Source organism: Bos mutus, chromosome 5 (assembly GCF_027580195.1).
Source record: "Bos mutus isolate GX-2022 chromosome 5, NWIPB_WYAK_1.1, whole genome shotgun sequence".
NCBI lineage: Eukaryota > Metazoa > Chordata > Mammalia > Artiodactyla > Bovidae > Bos > Bos mutus.
The window spans coordinates 85,923,822-85,943,108 of record NC_091621.1 but is presented as its reverse complement, the minus strand read 5'-3'; the positions used below and the strand labels follow the sequence as shown (position 1 = coordinate 85,943,108).

Genomic DNA, 19,287 nt, shown 5'->3' with positions numbered 1-19,287 from the left:
AGAGGAGAGTGAAAAAGTTGGCTTAAAACTCAACATTCAGAAAACGAAGATCATGGCATCTGGTCCCATCACTTCATGGCAAATAGGCAAACAGTGTCAGACTTTATTTTTTTGGGCTCCAAAATTACTGCAGATGGTGATGGCAGCCATGAAATTAAAAGATGCTTGCTCCTTGGAAGAAAAGTTGTGACCAACCTAGACAGCATATTAGAAAGCAGAGACATTACTTTGCCAACAAAGGTCCATCTAGTCAGGCTATACTTTTTCCAGTAGTCATGTATGGATGTGAGAGTTGGACTATAAAGAAAGCTGAGTGCCGAAGAATTGATGCTTTTGAACTGTGGTGTTGGAGAAGACTCTTGAGAGTCCCTTGGACTGCAATGAGATCCAACCAGTCTGTCTTAAAGGAGATCAGTCCTGAATGTTCATTGGAAGGACTAATGCTGAAGCTGAAACTCCAGTACCTTGGGTACCTGATGCAAAGAACTAACTCATTGGAAAAGACCCTGATGCTGGGAAAGATTGAAGGGGGGAGGAGAAGGGGACTACAGCAGATAAGATGGTTGGATGGCATCACTGACTCAATGGACATGAGTTTGAGTAAACTCCAGGAGTTGGTGATGGACAGGGAAGCCTGGCGTGCTGCAGTCCATGGGGTTGCAAAAAGTTGGACACAACTGAGTGACTGAACTGAACTGAACTGACTCACTAATATGCTATCACTTGCTTTCTGTTCATTCCTTCCTTTGTGATTCATATCATATATTTCTCATTTTTCCAGAGTACTGACAAACTTAAGCAAGTAATTAAAAATCATGTAGCAAAGATTGTTGGTTTTTTTTTTTCTTCAGCTATTCAAACTTAGCAACTAAACTCTGCAGACCAATATGATCCCCTGAAAATTGGTTGCATCATTTAAGAAGAAAGCAACAGAGAGGACTGAGTAGAACAGGTTTGGGTGGAGGATTAAAAGTTAAATTCTGTGCTTGTGAAATTTGACATTTCATCTCTGACTGTATTAAAAAGAACCATGATTCAAGACAGGAAGAGTGTTGACACTGGAGAATGGAGCTAAAATCATCGCAACTGAGGAGTTCCAACTCAGGAGAGGTGTGCCAACTGTGATGAGGGACCATTGGGTATTGGGGTGAAATGAAACTTGGATCTGCTGTATTTGGGAAGGGAGGAAATGGGACAGTGGTCTGGAAGGTAAAAGAGGAGCGAGGACTCACCTTGTATCCAGAGAGTTGTGAGAAAAACAGCTACCATATGAGAAGCTTTTGGGGGAAGCAGAGTCCTCAGGAGAAACCCAGATTTTGGTGAGGCTGAAGCTGTGAAAAAGAATGCTGGTTTATGAGTTTTAGAATATGAACAGTTTTGGAGATGAGGGACTCAGAATTCCAGAGGATGCACTGAAAGTGGGAAGATTTCAAAATTTGAGTCTGAGAGAAAAAGTTGATAATTGGAAGTATGGAAATTAGACAATGAAAACTAGAAGGGGATGAGAGATCATCTGGAATTCTGGGAATTTTTAGGTAACTGACACAGAGAGATGAGTCCTGATGGATTTCAGGGCAGATGGTGTTGGCAAGACCATGAGTGTCAAAATCAGGCGGTGTCATGACTGGGTTCCCTCATGACTCCTTGTCACGGAAGCAAACTGAAAAAGCAGAGTCTTGCTTGAGTACCTGTGGCTTTTTCTTGACTACTATTGATGGGTTTAAAGTGATCAGGGAAAGCTGAGTCTTAACTCTATGCACGGTTCACCCACTTGAATACCCTAAATGGAGCAAAGTAGGTCAAGAGAGATATGATTTTGGACCCAGTGTCTTGGGCTCACCCTTATTCCTTGCTGGGAAAGATGACATTTTACTGTAGGGTTCTCTTTTGATGGTTCTTGAGTGTTGGAATGCTTTGTGACCACTCCTGACCTCTGTTGTTCAAGTTCATGAAGCCTGGGAAAGTCAATTATTTTTCTGGGCATTTGGCCTCTCTCAGGATAGGGTAAAAGTAAAAGTATAGCAGATGAAAGTAGAGGAGAGAAACAGCAGGAAACAGGTAATGGGAAGCCTAGAGTCATTCATGGTCTTATTTAATATTGCGAGGAGCCTAAGTTCTTAGAATAAGAAATGATTTAATATATTATTTATAATTGTAAATATAACTAATATTTATGGGAACTTTACAAATAAGTACTTAGAAAAACCATGAAAATTGGGGAAAAGCATAAAGGGAAGGAGAGAAATGTTTCATATTTTATAGCACAGAGTTAAATGTGTTTTAATCATGATAAATTCAGATAAAATTGGCAAACACATCTTATCAGAACCACAGAGAAGTGGTTGCCTCTGCTGCATCAGACCCAGGAAGAGATGCAAAGAGCAATGCATTTTTGTCTCTTTTATATTCTGATTTCTTTTCCCTGCGATTCGCTTCCCTGGTGGCTCAGATGCGGGAGACCTGGGTTTGATCCCTGGGTCAGGAAGGATTCCCTGGAGAAGGAAATGGCAACCCACTCCAGTACTCTTGCCTAGAAAATCCCATGGATGGAGGAGCCTGGTGCAGGCTACTGTCCATGGGGTTGCAATGAGTTGGACATGACTGAGTGACTTCACTTTCCCTGTGCATGTAAAATACAACGAAAAAGTAATGTTTCACAGAGAACACATCAGCAAAAACAATAAAAAAAGAAGTAGGGCATTTTACAGTCAGGGAAGAAACTGAGTCCTCCAATTGTGAGAGCTTCAAAGGTTCTCCAGTGGGTGTTTATTGAACAATTTATTTTCTATGCTTGGTTCTAGAGGATATGCGTGTTGTTGCATGTATGTAAGGACATGGTAACAAACTAAGTTGTAGGCTGTAAAATTCAAGTTGGTGCCATCTTATTAGGTGAATACATATACATAGAAAACAATGACAGAACGACAAACAGCACAAAGTAATTTCAAACCCTATGGACATAAGATGAATCACTAAGTAATCAGAGTTTTTTTTCTTTTTTTTTTTTCCCAAAAGCTTCTCATCCGGTCTTTAGGGTAATGATGACTCTGGGTTGATAAAAGAAAGATTAACACTGTGTCTTGATTTACAGAAGGGTAGAAACAAATGTAAGAACATCTCTTTTGCTGCTGGCTACAGTTACAGAGACTACAAGCTTTGATCAATGAGATACTGGCAGAGGCATAGATGGGAAGGGATTTCTTTCCAAAATAAGAAGACAAAGCTTTCTGGGAAGACATTTTGCCCTTTTTCCTTCTTCCTTTGGGAAGTGAGGATGCTAGACTCAAGGAGTGACAAGAAGCACTGGGATGAAAGATGATGAAACATGGTGTGGCAGGGAGACAGGAAGAGCCTGGTCACTAGCAGAGGCAGGGCTGAGTTTTATGGATTTTTAAGCTTACCAAATTTGAGAGAGAGGCCTATAAAAAAATTCAAAATGGGGACTTCCCTGTGACCCAGTGGCTAAGACTCCATGCTATCAATGCAGGGGGCTCAGGTTTTATCCCTGGTCAGGAAACTAGATCCTGCAGTTAAGACCTGGTGCAGCCAAATAAATAAATAAATATTTTTACTAAATTCAAGATGATGAATACAAAATAAAGTTAAAAGTGAATATTTATTTAGAATAAGAATCAAAAAAAGTCATAACAAATTCCATGCACTATACTTCAAGAGGATCATGATTTTTTTTTTAATCCCAATGCAAACATTAGAGTTAAATGGGAAATTTAATTTTAATAAAGGTTTCCTGCTGAGTCCCTTGGGCAGCAAGGAGATCAAACCAATCAATGCTAAAGGAAATCAACCCTGAATATTCATTGGAAGGACTGATGCTGGAGCTCCAATATTTTGGCCACCTGATGTGAAGAGTTGACTCATTGGAAAAGACCCTGATGCTGGGAAAGATTGAAAGCAGGAGGAGAAGGGGATGACAGAGGATAAGATGGTTGGATGGCATCACTGACTCAATGGACATGAGTTTCCTCAAACTCCCGGAGATGGTGAAGAACAGGGAAGTCTGGTGTGCTGCAGTCCATGGGATCACAAAGAGTCAGACACCACTGAGCAACTGAACAACAACAACTTCTAAGGAAGAGAAGCTTTTCCACGAGGACGGGCAACAAAAACTGTAGCTTGAGGTGCTGGTGAAAACTCCTGTGGCTGGGAAGGGCAGCAGGAAGAAAAGCTCCACCACCCAGGGAAGGACAGGTCACCCCCAAGACCCTGGTTCACCAAACCTTCCTGTCTCCATAGCCATGTCCACATGAGACAAGAGATAGGGTCCAGGCTAAGAAGGTGGAATTGGTGCCCTCTAAAACATCAGGAGTGAGGGAGGAGCTGAGTTCTGCTCATATAAGAGATCAAAGAACTCATATTCCTCATTCTCAAAGTCAAAGAGACCTTCTTGACTATAAACATACAGAAAGGCTCCTTGGAAGTCAAAGGAGAGGGGGCATCACCTCATAGTGATATCAACCTACTCATAGGCCTCTTCACTAGAATTCATCTTGGCTAAGAGATCCAGGTGCACACATGGAGGATCCTATTGTTGTTGACTTTAGGATTGACTAGTTTGATCTCCTTGGTGTCCAAGGGACTCTCAAAAGTCTTCTCCAGCACCACAGTTCAAACATCGTTTCTTTGGTGCTCAGCTTTCTTTACAGTCCAACTCTCACTTTCATATATGACTACTGGAAAACCATAGCTTTAACTCTATCGACCCTGAGATCAGCCAAATAGAGATTCAGAACCAAGCAAAGCAAGATGATTTGCTGAAGAAAAAACCAGAAGAAATGCCCCATAAAAGGGATTCAAACTACCATGAGGGCTTGACTCTCTCTGAGCCTGCCTATGTGCCTGCTATCCACATGGACTCTTTTTCCTCCTAATAAACAAACGCTTAACTTGTTTTATTACTTTCCATCTCTATGTGGAAATTCATTTCTGTGCAGTTGGTGGGCCAGGGCCTTGTCTCTGGTCACTGGTCCCTGATGTTCTAGTGGTTGGGATCCAGTGCTCTCACTGACTTGGCCTGACCTCCGTCTCGGGCTGGGAACCAAAACCTTGCTTCAAGCTGCTGCAGACTGAGGCCACCCGAGATCACACCCATGGTAACAAGGATCCAGTAAAAAGAAGAGTGGGATATATTTGGGTGAGTGGCAAGAGACAGATTTTTCATGGGTAGCATGGCAAAGGGAGAACCAAATCCACAAAGGTAAAGATCCCAAATAAAGTTTTCCCAGAGGAATTTGAAGCTCTTGGTGCACTGAGGGTAATCATGCGTGTGTGCACGCATGCTCACTCTGTGGTGTCCGACTCTTGCGACTCCATGCATTCTAGCCTGCCAGGCTCCTCTGTCTATGGAGTTTTCCAGGCAAGAATACTGGAGTGGGTTTACATTTTCTACTCCACGGGAATCTTCGTGATCCAGGGATCGAACCTGTGTCTCCTGCATTGGCAGGTGGATTCTTTACCACTGAGCCACCTGGGAAGTTCCTGAGGGTAACCAGTGCAACAACACACCTCAAACCCAGCTTCACTCTTGATACAGAGCCCACACTAAAGGTCTAGCAGAAGGAAAGATGTGCTCATCTCCAAGTTTGAAAAATACTTACCTCCATGTCAACTGTTGGCTACTACATGTATGCTGCTAAGTCGCTTCAGTCGTGTCCAACTCTGTGCGACCCCATAGACGGCAGCCCACCAGGCTCCCCCATCCCTGGGATTCTCCAGGCAAGAACACTGGAGTGGGTTGCCATTTCCTTCTCCAATGCATGAAAGTGCCTTCAACAAAGAATTACAAGACATAAAAAGGTAATAAAAAATACAGAATAGACAATCATCAACCCCAAACCCAGATAAAAAACAGATTCATCAAATTATTAGAATTATTAAAAAATAACTTAAAAAAAGTGAATGTGACTCAAAAGGACAATTTCACAGAGGGTTTAAATGTATAGAATCATTATGGGAGGATCAGTCTTAAACATAATGGTGAATAGACAAAAGCTGTTTAGTGCTTATGATTTCACTTTTATGTTACTTTTGCTCTTGCTTTCTGAATATCTTCATGTTTTCTACTTCCACTCCTTTCAAAAATATATTGCTTAAAAATGATTTAAATTTCATGCCCACTGTGATTGGAATCTCACTCTGGATAAATATATGATCTCTTCCAACCGAACTAGAGATGAAGTCTTAATTCAAAGGCATAATGTTCTAAGGATATAAGTTGAAACAGCCTCAAGTTTAACAGTGGAGATTGGTTGAGACTCAGAAGTGTATCTGTGGGGTTTTTTTTAGTGATAATTTTAAAATTTTATTGTTGACTTAAAAATGCACAATGTGGGAGTTGTAAGTTAAGTTTTATTGGGGGCAAAATGAGGACTATCACCCAGGAGACAGATTTCGGATAGCTCTGAGAAACTACTTCTAGGAGGCAGAGGGCAAGGTCAGTATGTATGTAGTTTTGGTGAAGGGAGAATACATGCAATCAAGCCCATATTTTTTGCAGAAGATTTCTGCTAGTCATGAGGAGTAGTCATCACCATTAAGGATCTTAGAACTTTTCTAGAGATGAAGAGGTACAGGAACAAGAACTGGCTCCTGAAAATATCTGACTATCTGAAGCTCTATTCTGCCATTTTTCCCAGAGCACAGAGTACCTCATTTCTGCCCTCCACCGTGAACTCCTCTTAGAGGGTGTTGAAAGTCAGCAGCTGCAGCAGCATATGATTTAATCCTTGTAGAGATAGATGGCAAGTGCCAATGTGTAGTTGACACCACTTTTCATCTACTTCCGAGGACATTCCCTTTACAAAACCTTGTAGTCTTATAAACTACAGGTTTAGAGTTGATGTTGCTGAAACCACACTGCTTATCTAATCATCTCATCACGTTGGTTCCTGGTTTCCATGTGGTGAGCAAGCCTATATAGGGTTTCCCAGGTGGTGCTAATGGTAAGGAACCTGCCTGCCAATGAAGAGACATGGGTTCGACCCTTGGGTCGGGAAGATCCCCTGGAGGAGAGTATGGCAATCCATTCCAGTATTCTTGCCTAGAGAATCCCATATACAGGGGAGCCTGGTGGTCTACAGTCCACAGGGTTGCAAAGAGTCAGACACGACTGAAGCAACTTAGCACAGTGCACAAGGGCACCTTAATGAAGGTGCACAAGAGAAAAGTGACAATGACCACTGCCAAATTGGTTGTGATTCATTCTTAATACTTTTTTCAGGGGGTACAGTCTCCACAAAGATGAATATTAAAATTGAGACAAGACTAGCATGGTCCCTATGAATGAGATACATGAACATTTTTATTCTAATATTTATTACATTGTATATTATCATACATTTGTATTTTTAAGTCTTTAATAAATTTGCTAGAATACTGCTTCTGCTTTGTGTTTTGGTTTTTTAGCCAGAAGTCATGTGGGATCTTAGCTCCCCAATCAGGGATTGAACTCACACCTCCCACTCTCTAGTTTGGAAGTTGAAGTCTTAGCCACTTGACCACAAGAGAATATATTATCATACATTTGTGTGCCTATTCTTCACCTCATTTGTGGGTTTCCAAAGGGCCAAGATTCTGTTTCATAAATGTTTTAACTCTCTTGTGCTTAGCATCAGATGGCAGTCAAAAAATACTTTTTTCACATTAAAAAATTTACCTTTTCATTTGAAAATATTAAAGAAAATCTTCAAAATATCAGAAACCATCATTATTTATCCAATGACTTAATGCAGCTATTTTTGCATGCTGTTTTTAGTTCTTTTTATAACATTCATATTTCATGTGACTGGCACTTCTGGAGTTCATTCACTCATTCATTCTTTCAAGAATAATTGATAAAGCACCTATTTGTCAGACACTGACTAGATATTGGGGGCTTCCCTAGTGGCTCAGATGGTAAAGAGACCTGGGTTCGATCCCTGGGTGGTGAAGATCCCTTGCAGAAGGAAATGGCAACCCACTCTTGTGTGGGGTCACAAAGAATTGGACATGACTGAGCAGAAACATTACTTTGCCAACAAAGGTCCATCTAGTCAAGGCTATGGTTTTTCCAGTAGTCATGTATGGATGTGAGAGTTGGACTGTGAAGAAAGCTGAGTGCAGAAGAATTGATGCTTTTGAACTGTGGTGTTGGAGAAGACTCTTGAGAGTCCCTTGGACTGCAAGGAGATCCAACCAGTCCATTCTAAAGGAGATCAGTCCTAGGTGTTCATTGGAAGGACTGATGCTAAAGCTGAAACTCCAGTACTTTGGCCACCCCATGCGAAGAGTTGACTCATTGGAAAAGATTCTGATGCTGGGAGGGATTGGGGGCAGGAGGAGAAGGGGACGACAGAGGATGAGATGGCTGGATGGCATCACCGACTTGATGGACGTGAGTTTGAGTGAACTCCAGGAGTTGGTGATGGACAGTGGGGCCTGGCGTGCTGCAGTTCATGGGGTTGCAAAGAGTTGGACAAGACTGAGTGACTGAATTGAACTGAACTGAACTGAGCGACTTTCACTTTCAACTAGATAGAAGGAATAAAATAAGCAGGTAAAATGAGTTCAGTTTCTACCCTCCTAGAGCTTGTGACTAGTGGGGTACACAGACAGTTATCAAATAACCATAATAAGTATAAAATTACCATTTTGATAAATGCTATACTGCTACAAATATATTGGAAGTTTTTTGTTTTTTTTTTTTTAACAAATGAGGAAGTCAGAGACATTGAAGGAATAGTGACTGAACTTAGATTTGAAGGCTGAGAAGCAGTTACATGGAAAAAAGAGCATTTCAGGAAAAAACATCATAACCAAAGACCCCATTTCGTGAAGGTTAAAGAGAGTGTGAAGACACAGTGTAAATAAGGAGACCTCAGTCTGGATACTCAAGTCTTTCTTCAGAGCAGGAAGTCATTCTACCACTAAATTTCTGATTAATATTTCTTTTCCAACTCCATTTCTTCCTCAAAAATAGATTCCTTAGGTTGGTGCTTTGTTTGTCCTCTAAATAACTTACCTTTATTTCACAAATTGCTTCTTTATCTTTTTATTCTACATTTTCACTGATTTTTAAAATATCTACTCTTCTTTAGATTCTATTCCCACATGAAGTGAAGTCGTTCAGTCATGTCCGACCCTTTGCGACCCCATGGACTGTAGCCTACCACGCTCCTCCGTCCATGGGACTTTCCAGGTGAGAGTACTGGAGTGGGTTGCCATTTATAGGTCATTACAAATATTGAGAAGAGTTCCCTGTACTATACAATAGGTTCTTATTAGTTACCTATTTTATATAAAGTAGGTGTGTATTTGTCAATCCCAGTCTTCCAGTTCATCCCTCACCCTCCCATCCCCCTTTCCCCCTTGGTAACCATAAGTTTGTTTTCTATGTCTATGACTCTATTTCTGTCTTATAAAAAGGCTCATTTGTACTTTTTTTTTTTTTTAAGATTCCACATATAAGTGGTATCATACGATATTTGTCTTTCTCTGTCTGATTCACTCCACTCAGTATGATAATCTCTAGGTCCATCCATATTGTTACAAGTGGGATTATTTGTTTTTTTCCAAATGTATCTTCTTCATCATGGATTTAGGTTTTGGGCCATTGACTTCTTTCAATTTTATCCAATGTATGGTTTAACTAGAGTCTTGCATTATTTTGGTTCCTCAAAGACTTTTATTATCATATTCTTATCTCTGTTGGTTTTTTCCCCTAGAATCTATATTTATGTTTTATAAATGCAATTGAATTAAAGATTAATATTTATTCTGGATTCTTGGATTCTGAAGTAGACCAAATAATCTGTTCCTTTCCTTCACTGTACATGTCACATATAAATATAAAATTATCTTTTAATTTATATAATTTTATAAAATTGTATAATTTAATCTTGTTAATGTTCTTCTTCCCCTTTAAAGGGTAACCTCCATGAAGTAGGGTCCTTCTTTGTTTATTTTACAGTTATATTTCATTTTACCTATCAGTTTCTTGACATTCAATAATTGTTGAAGAACTAAATATTGAAGATACTGCCTTTATTTTCATGCAATGTTTTAAAAAACAGCTCTGTAATTTTCTCTCTTTATTTTTTAATGAGACAAGATCCCATTAGACCTGTCATATAGTAACGTTGCCTGTGGGTGATTTTTCCAAATTTCTGCTTTTTTGATTAATGAATCCTTCTTAGGTCTACAGTTTGACAACAGGTTAATATCTATAACTTCCAATGTAATTCTCAGATTCCAGCAAGCATTTGTGGGGTGTGTCTTTGGTATACTCAGGGATATTGTCTCCTATCATATGGATTGGTTTTTTGTGTCTCTTTATCAAGAGTTCTATGTAAATTTTTAAAAATAATTTTGTTTATTTATTTTTGGTTGTGCTGGGTCTCCATCGCTGCATAGGCTTTTCTCTGGCTGTGGAGTCTGGGGGCTGTTCTCTAGGTGCGGTGTGCAGGTTTCTCATCGCAGTGGCTTCTCTTGTTATGGAGCGTGGGTTCTAGGGTGCACGGGCGTCAGTAGCTGTGGCACGTGGGCTCAGTAGTCGCAGCTCCCGGGCTCTAGAGCACAGGCTCAGCTAGTTGTGGCTCGGGGGCTTTGTTGCTCCACTGCACGTGAGATCTTCCTGGATCGGGGTAGAACCTGTGTCTCCTGCATTAGCAGGCAGATTCTTTACCACTGAGCCACCAGGGGAGCCCTATGGGGACTTTTTTAAAGGGGAGATCCAGGCTTGTACCACAAATGTTTAGAACCAGAATCTTGGGTGGGTGTATGATTGTGATTTCTTTAAAAACATGTTTCACAGGTGATTTTAATGACCTCTAACTTTTTATCTTTTAGCCTGAGAATAAAACTACAGTTTTTAGCTTTTGTTATAAAAAGCTGTCATCACTAGCAAATGCAATGTTCAGATATTTGTTCTCATACACTCCACTTCTTGTCCAACTTGTGGAGGTGTCAAAGATGTCTCTTTATGCACTAAACACAAACACACAAAGCCAGGCAGTTTTGAGACAATTGATAAATGATTCAGTGCAGACTCCATTTCTTATAGAGAGCAGACAAAGTGAAGACACACCTTTAAACGGGCTTTGCTTTCTCAAGTTAATGTCAGTGTTTCTTAATCCACTTCCATGGACCTGAAGAAAACTTAATGCAGCCTGTAATATGCTGACAATGGCAACTTGCAAATTTTCGATTAGCTCTATTTCTTCAGTAGTATTTTAATAAGAGGTTGGAAGAATATGCATCAAGGGTTGTGTGATAGTCAAACACAATTTCAAATTATAAAATAATAAGGTCTGAGAAGTATATAACTTAATTCACAAATGACAGATGTCATGATAGCATAAGCCCTCCGTTATAATAGACTTTAGGTTTGAATAACATGGTCCAAACTGGTTTATTTGTAAGGTATCAGGCTTTTCTCCATATTTAGCCTATTAATTTCTGTCTTCCTTTTTCACCTATACCTATTTTCTAGTCACTGGTTTTATTGTACTACAATCATCTGAACAAATATTTTTTTTCTGTTACATATTAATTATAACTTTCACCTTAAATTTGTATGGATCATGCATTCTAATCTTAACCACAAACACATAGTCATATGTTAACAATGAGTACTCCCATTTTTTTTCCCTTTGGTTTTGGCTCCATCATTAGTATAGAATGTGGAAATTGTCAGTGAAAAGACCAGGAACTACTCAAAAATAACATCCTACTCAATTAATACAATGTTAGTTGAAAACACAGCAGCAGAAAAAGAATTTTTTCTTCTCTAAATATGTGTTTCATGGTCCACTTTGGCATCATTAATTAATGGTCCTGAATTTGCTTCATTCACGGCTTTTGTTTCATTTTCTGATGCCTTAATATCTTTCCCTTGGTATTTTTTCTTCATAGCAAAAATCAATACAACGAATAAAACAAGGGCTGGGAATTTTAAGCCTGTAGTCAAGCCAAAGAAAGTATGTCTGTGAAAAGAGAAAAAAGAATCCATGTATAAAACACTTTACATTGCTGCTCTCCAGTATGCAGAAGACCTTAAAAAATGATGCTTGAAATCTTATGTACAAATACTGAAGTAGCGATTCCAGTGATTCTTTTGATAGGAGCAGAAGCAGCCTGTGATTATTTTTAAAGGAATGTTAACCACAGAAGCCAAGATTGGTTCAAGATCTGCCCAAGTGCTATCCATAAAGTAAGGTGTGTTTGGAATGTTTAACTTTCTCAAAGACTGATTAGTTCATGTGTAATGAGAACAGATTATAAAGGAAATGAAGTGACTGTGAGATAATCGAATCCATTTAGATTGAACCAGGAGCCTATGTTTACCTTATGGGCTTATGGCCCACAAGATCCTTGTAGTCTACTGAAAATTTTTTTACAACAACTACATAAAATTACCTAGCGTGCACGATCTATTCCTGTGATTTTCAACTGGTTGAATATTAGAATCACCTGAGGAGATTTTAAAACCCTCATTCCCCGGGCCATACCCCCCAGACCAATTAAATCAAAATTGCTGAAGATAGGACACATATATTAGCATTTTTAGGGGATTCCCTGGTGGTCCAGTGGTTGGGATTCTGTACTTTCACTGCTGAGGGTGTGGGTTCAATCCCTGTTTGGGGAGCTAAGATCCTAGCAAGCTGTGTGGTACAGCCAAAAAAAGAAAAAAAAATTAGTACTTTTAAAAGCTCCTCAGGTGATTATAATGAGCAAGAAAAATTGATGACCACTGACCTTGTAGGTTAGTCTCATAATGTTGTTAACTAAATGTTGACAAACTTTTATGCAAAAGATACTTTGAACAGTTATTGGGTTTAACTGAAGGTGAATGGAATCAATTCTATAACTTTGAGCTATTTATAAACTTTATTAAATGGTGGCTATAATTATTAATACTGTTACTACACTGAAAATGATATCTCATTCTTTAGGAATTAACAGAGTCAAAGGAAAAAAATAAATGAAGTATGTTTATGACAACTTACCCATATAACAAGGAATTATATAACCTGCAAGAGCCTTGCTTCCCATAGTTGTTGATGGACCACTTCATACAAGCTCTATCAATCAGAGCTCCAAAATATATAGGAGCTGGAATTCCTCCTGTAACATCAGATGAGAAGATGTCAATGGAGGAGAATGTTTCAAAGGAAACAGTGACATTCCACATTGATACATTTTGGATTATGTAGAAGTTGAAAATTTTGGAGGACTCATCCATTGATTTGGTCTAACTCTACTTAAGAATCAAGATTACTGGGACTTTCCTGCTGCTCCAGTGGTTAGGACTTCCCCTTGCAATGCAAGGTGTGAGGGTTTGATCCCTAATCAGGGAGCTAAGATTTCATATGCATTGTGGTCAAAAACTAAAACATAAAGTAGGAGAGATATTGTAACAAATTCAATAAAGCCTTACAAAAAAGCATAGTTATTTTTTTAAAAAAGATTCAAAATTATTAGGAATCTCCAAAGCTCAAATCACATACAATAGCAAAGGCATCTTTTATCTACCTTTACCATGCCAACACACATAGGGAAAAAATGAGATTACATGTCTTTACATTGTTCTTCTTGTAATACTAATTAACTTAAGCCTGGTTGGTAAAAAGCAGAAAACTGTCAGTAAAACACAGAAGTTATGTTGGTCATATGTAATTTTTTTCTTAGGCAAGGACAGCTGAAATAGAAGGAGTAGAGATATAACTTCACAGGGAAAGTAAAAAGCTCTTTGCTCAAATGCAAAGACAGAAGCTGCAAAGACAGAAGATTTTTCAACTCGATTTTTAAGCAAAATTTAAGGTGAATGCCAGGTTTTACTGGTGGATCAGTGGTAAAGAATGCACCTGCCAATGCAGGAGATGCAGTTTCAATCCCTGGGTCTAGAAGATCTCCTGGAGGAGGACATGGCAACCCACTCCAGTATTCTTGCCAGGGAAATCCCATGGACAGAGGTGCCTGGCAAGCTACAGTCCAATGGGGTCACAAAAGAGTTGGATATGACTTAGCAACTAAATAGCAAACAACAACAAGGCTCCTGGTTGTGCTTATTTCTTGCCTTAGGGCTCCACTCCCATCATCTTGGAGTCATTAGAGCCCACAATCATGCATTTTTCCCTCTATTGATTGTGTTCATTTTTAATACCTCTTGAAACAGCCTGGGCTGTCCAAATTACAGACTCTGGTGCTAAATTTTGTTTCTGTTAATGTCCTGATCATAATGATGTCAAGGTCTTCAGTGGTCTGTTACCTAACCTAGTTTTTACTTGTAGTGTATGGTCTTGCAGTTTTTGAGGCTTTACAGGAGCACGCTTGTTGTCTTACAGCAAAGTGCCCATCTGCTCTTGTTATTGTTTAGTCACTAAGTCATGTCTGACCTTTTGCAACCCCATGGACTGTAGCCTGCCAGGCTCCTCTGCCCAGGGATTTCCCAGGCAAGAATACTGGAGTGGGTTGCCATTTCCTTCTCCAGGGGATCTTCCCAACCCAGAGACTGAATCCATGTCTCCTGCTTGGCAGGCAGATTCTTTACCACTGAGCCACTTGTGAAGTCCATCTACTCTTACTGCTATCTTAATAAACTCTGAGATTTACCCTAGTTCTATGCATTGGTAATGTGACCAAAATTTTAGAGATATGCTGATTTTCAACTTCTATATTATTAGATAAAAATGATAGTGATTCATAGTTTACACTTTTGTGAAGTGAAGTCAATGTCACTAAGTCGTATATGACTCTCTGCGACCCCTTGGACTATAGATTCCATGGAATTTTCCAGGCCAGAATACTGGAGTGGGGAGCCTCTCCCTTCTCCAGGAGATCTTCCCAACCCAGGGATTGAACCCAGGTCTCCCACATTGCAGGCAGATTCTTTACCAGCTGAGCCACAAGGGAAGCACATTTACTTATAGTCAGTCTCAATTTGAGACTTCGAATGAGAAACCTCAGAATGTCAAGGAACTGGTGTCCGAGACAAATATACCTGATGAAAATTGGTACTGAGAAACCAGGATTAGGAATTCTCAGGTTTCACAAATCAAAGCCACCCTTTGTAAAATTAAAAATCAATTCAGTTCAGTCGCTCAGTCATGTCCGACTCTTTGTGATCCTATGGACTGTAGCATGCCAGGCCTGCCTGTCCATCACCAGCTCCTAGAGTTTACTCAAACTCATGTCCATTGAGTCAGTGATTCCATCTAATCATCTCATCCTCTGTCGTCCCCTTCTCCTCCTGCCTTCAATCTTTCCTAGCATCAGGGTCTTTTCCAATGAGTCAATTCTTCACATCAGGTGGCCAAAGTATTGGAATTTCAGCTTCAACATCAGTCCTTCCAATGAATATTCAGGACTGATTTCCTTTAGGATGGACTGGTTGGATCTCCTTGCTGTCCAAGGGACTCTCAAGAGGCTTCTCCAACATCACAGTTCAAAAGCATCAATTCTTCAGCTTTCTTTATAGTCCAACTTTCACATCCATACATGACTACTGGAAAAACCATAGCCTTGGCTGATGGAACTTTGTTTGCAAAGTAATGTCTCTGCTTTTAAACATGCTGTCTAGGTTGGTCATAACTTTTCTTCCAAGGAGTAAGCATCTTTTAATTTCATGGCTGCAGTCACCATCTGCAGTAATTTTGGAGCCCCAGAAAATAAAGTCTGACACTGTTTCCACTGTTTTCCCATCTATTTGCCATGAAGTGATGGGACCAGATGCCATAATCTTTGTTTTCTGAATGCTGAGTTTTAAGCCAACTTTTTCACTCTCCTCTTTGCTTTTCATCAAGAGGCTCTTTAGTTCTTCGCTTTCTGCCATAAGGGTGGTGTCATCAGCATATCTGAGGTTATTGATATTTCTCCTGGCAATCTTGATTCCAGCTTGTGTTTCATCCAGCCCAGTGTTTCTCATGATGTACTCTGCATAGAAGTCAAATAAGCAGGATGACAATATACAGCCTTGATGTACTCCTTTCACTATTTGGAACCAGTCTGTTGTTCCATGTCCAGTTCTAACTGTTGCTTCCTGACCTGCATACAGGTTTCTCAAGAGGCAGGAAAGGTGGTCTGATATTCCCATCTCTTTAAGAAAAATATATGCCAACAATTTATTTTCCCGATTTAATAAAATCGCAGAATCTTTCAGTGTCTGATGTACACCCTGGAGTTGTTTTGCAGATATCGTAACTGCTCCCAAAGGGAAAAGCAGAATCTTAGAGTTGGTTTTGGGACATGAGTCTGCCTTCTCCCCAGATTGCTGGCTTTTTTGATTAAAGCAACTTTCCTTTCTATCAACACTTGCCTCTGGAATTTTGACTGGAGTATTGACTTTTGAGCAGGCAGCAGCCAAACCTGAGTTCAGTTAACATCCATTCCCTTTTCCTTCTGCTTTACAGAACTAGTCAGTGGGACCGTGAAAGTCTGCATTTGTTGTTTGGCACGATCTGTGGGCCTTTGGAGCTGTTTTGAGCATTAAGCCCCTCAATGTATAAGGACAGCCCTCCACTCTGCATATGGGAAGAAATATCCCTACATCTTAAGTTAAAAATCTTTGGAGACCACTGATTCTTGTTTTAGAAAGGATATAATACGAGTGCAATGATGCCTTATTCTTACAGATTGATTTTACATAGAATTGACAATCAGATTTTCTTTTAGGTCATTTAGTTTTCCTTTATCTCATTATTTTTCATTTACCACAAAGATACAAATAATTTTTACTTATACCTTTAAAAAACTTTCTTACAATTAGAAATCAATTACATTTTAGTCTTTGACATGAAAAATTATATCTGGAATTTATCATCTACATATTTATCATACCTAGCGTTCGAATAGTTAGTGAATGGAAACCCATGGCAAGTGATTTCAGTTCAGGTTCAACATTTCTGAAATAAGATAAAGGCAAAGAAACATTAAACATTCCTAAAATACCAACTGAGTTAATATTAAAGCATTTTTCAGTGTTATTCTTTATGATTGAATAAAAACCCTCAAGCGAAGGCAAATGTCTGAATGACATTAATAGTTATTATTCCTTTACTTATTCACTGTGTTACAAGTTCAAGACAGTTTTACAAACATTTTCATGTTTTATCTTTAGGAAATCCTGAGATAGTGGTTGAAATAGAATTATGATATCTATGAAGACAATAATTTCATGTAATCTATTTAGTTTACATAGGCCATATGAGAAGGCAAATATGTTTATGCAGGTTTTAGACTGAGTAGAACTCTTTTTTGTACCTTCTTTCTATCATTGCTGTTAACAGAAAAGTTAACTAATATGTTTCATGTCAACAAAATATAACCAGGAAGATCAAAAAGTTATCTATATTCTAGTGTCTAGTGTATTTAAATGTCATTTTAAAGGTAGTAAGTACATGTTAATCCTTTCTTAAAAATTAACTCAGTCTTGCATTTAGAAAGTTCTTTCCACAATTCCATTTTTCTATGTTCAGTTAGCTAATGACATGACCATCTCTGATACGGTGAGGGATTAAGGCTCAAAAATTCTGTTTTTACCAAAATATTGATTTAACTGATACAAAGGCTTATTTTTTCTTGGTTTGAATGACTGTATTTATTCAGAGATAAACTTTGTCATTCAACAAACCTTTGCCAAGTGCCTCCTACGAGACTGTATGCTAGTCTTTGTTCTTGATAATAAAGAGATAAATCATGTTTCATAGTAAATAGATACCTTTGTTATTGTTTAGTCAATAAGTCATGTCTGACACTTTGCAACTCCATTGACTGTAGCCCACCAGACTTCTCTGACATGAGATTTCCCAGGCAAGAATACTGGAGTGGATTACCATTTCCTTCACCAGGGGATTTTCCAGACCCAGGGATTGAACCCATATCTCCTGCATTGCCAGGTAGGTTCTTTACCACTGAGCCACCAGTGAAGTCTAACTAGATGCCTTTGGGAAGTCATTTAGCCTCTCTTAGCCCTAGTTTCGGAGAAGGCAATGGCAACCCACTCCAGTACTCTTGCCTGGAAAATCCCATGGACAGAGGAGCCTGGAAGGCTGCAGTCCCTGGGGTCGCTAAGAGTCGGATATGACTGAGCGACTTCACTTTCACTTTCCACTTTCATGCATTGGAGAAGGAAATGGCAACCCACTCCAGTGTTCTTGCCTGGAGAATCCCAGGGACGGGGGAGCCTGGTGGGCTGCCGTCTATGGGGTCGCACAGAATTGGACACGACTAAAGCAACCTAGCAGCAGCAGTAGCAGCAGCAGCCCTAGGTTCCTTATTTTCTTAGTAGATTTATCTTGTCTGTTATGAGGATCCAATATAGCGAGCTAGCCCTCCAATCCTCCATTTTCTTTACACAAAATTGTCTGTTAAGTCTTTTAGGAGTGCTACTGTTGAGTGAGATTCTCAAAAATATCCAAGAAAGCTTATAAAAATAAACAATATAAAAATTAAATTAAGCATAGCATAATAAAAATTAAACACAGCAGAGTTATTTATTAAAAGAGAAAATGAATTGAAAGGGGTTTTTGTCTGTTTTTTCAAATGACAGGGACACTTCCAACTAGCTGAACTGAGGACTCACAACAATATATTTGAGGGCAGTGAAGCCATGCTAGCATGCAGAGGATGTCATGTTATTTAAGGAGGTGGTTTCTTTGCTGAGGACGTAGTCATGAGAGAACCAGCAGTGACAGTTAACTAGTGCATTTAGCTATCTCTCTTGAATATCAGAATTTTTAAAAAGGGCTTTTGGAAAGAGAGAGAATTCAGTTTGTTCTTGGTTGAACTCTCTGTAACAAGTGCCTGAAATGTTACTTTTCATTGCTGTTGATTTTTTAAAGGGTGCTTTTGGCATGCATGCCAGATGCAGTAGAGGCAAAATTGAGATATTTGTTATCAACTTGTATTTTTACTCAAGGAGTGGGATGGTGGGCAGGAGAATTGAGGGGACTTGGAGATTGAGATAGTATCTTCCAGCAAGGGGGCTTGAAATCTTAGACAGCCCTGAGGAAATGATAGATTTATGTGTTATAGTGACACACACACACATACACACATATACAGCAATGATCACAGACACTCCTACATTCACATGCACACACACTCACAGACCCCCATGCTCATACTTACATGCATGATCTCATGCATAAACACATCATTATCATGTAAAATATTGTTCACTGCAGTGTGAGTCCTACATCAATCTGTATGGGAACAGGTACTTTATGTATTTTATTCACAATGGATTATTCCTCACCAAATGTGGTTTAAGTATTTGCCTAATCAATGAAGAAA

The 19,287-nt window shown here is 39.3% G+C and overlaps 1 protein-coding gene across 1 annotated transcript in view; it reads right to left on the bottom strand.

Annotated features, from left to right (window-relative positions):
* Positions 1 to 11,782: 11,782 nt before the first annotated feature.
* LOC102286647 (solute carrier organic anion transporter family member 1B3) overlaps positions 11,783 to 19,287 on the bottom strand; it is an 81,611-nt gene continuing 74,106 nt past the window's right edge. The window contains exons 12-14 of the mRNA XM_005893222.3: positions 16,831 to 16,895; positions 13,002 to 13,119; positions 11,783 to 11,978 (exon numbers count right to left, since the gene is read on the bottom strand). Of these exons, the coding sequence (XP_005893284.2) occupies positions 11,783 to 11,978; positions 13,002 to 13,119; positions 16,831 to 16,895 (379 nt within the window). The remainder of the gene's footprint in view (positions 11,979 to 13,001; positions 13,120 to 16,830; positions 16,896 to 19,287) is intronic.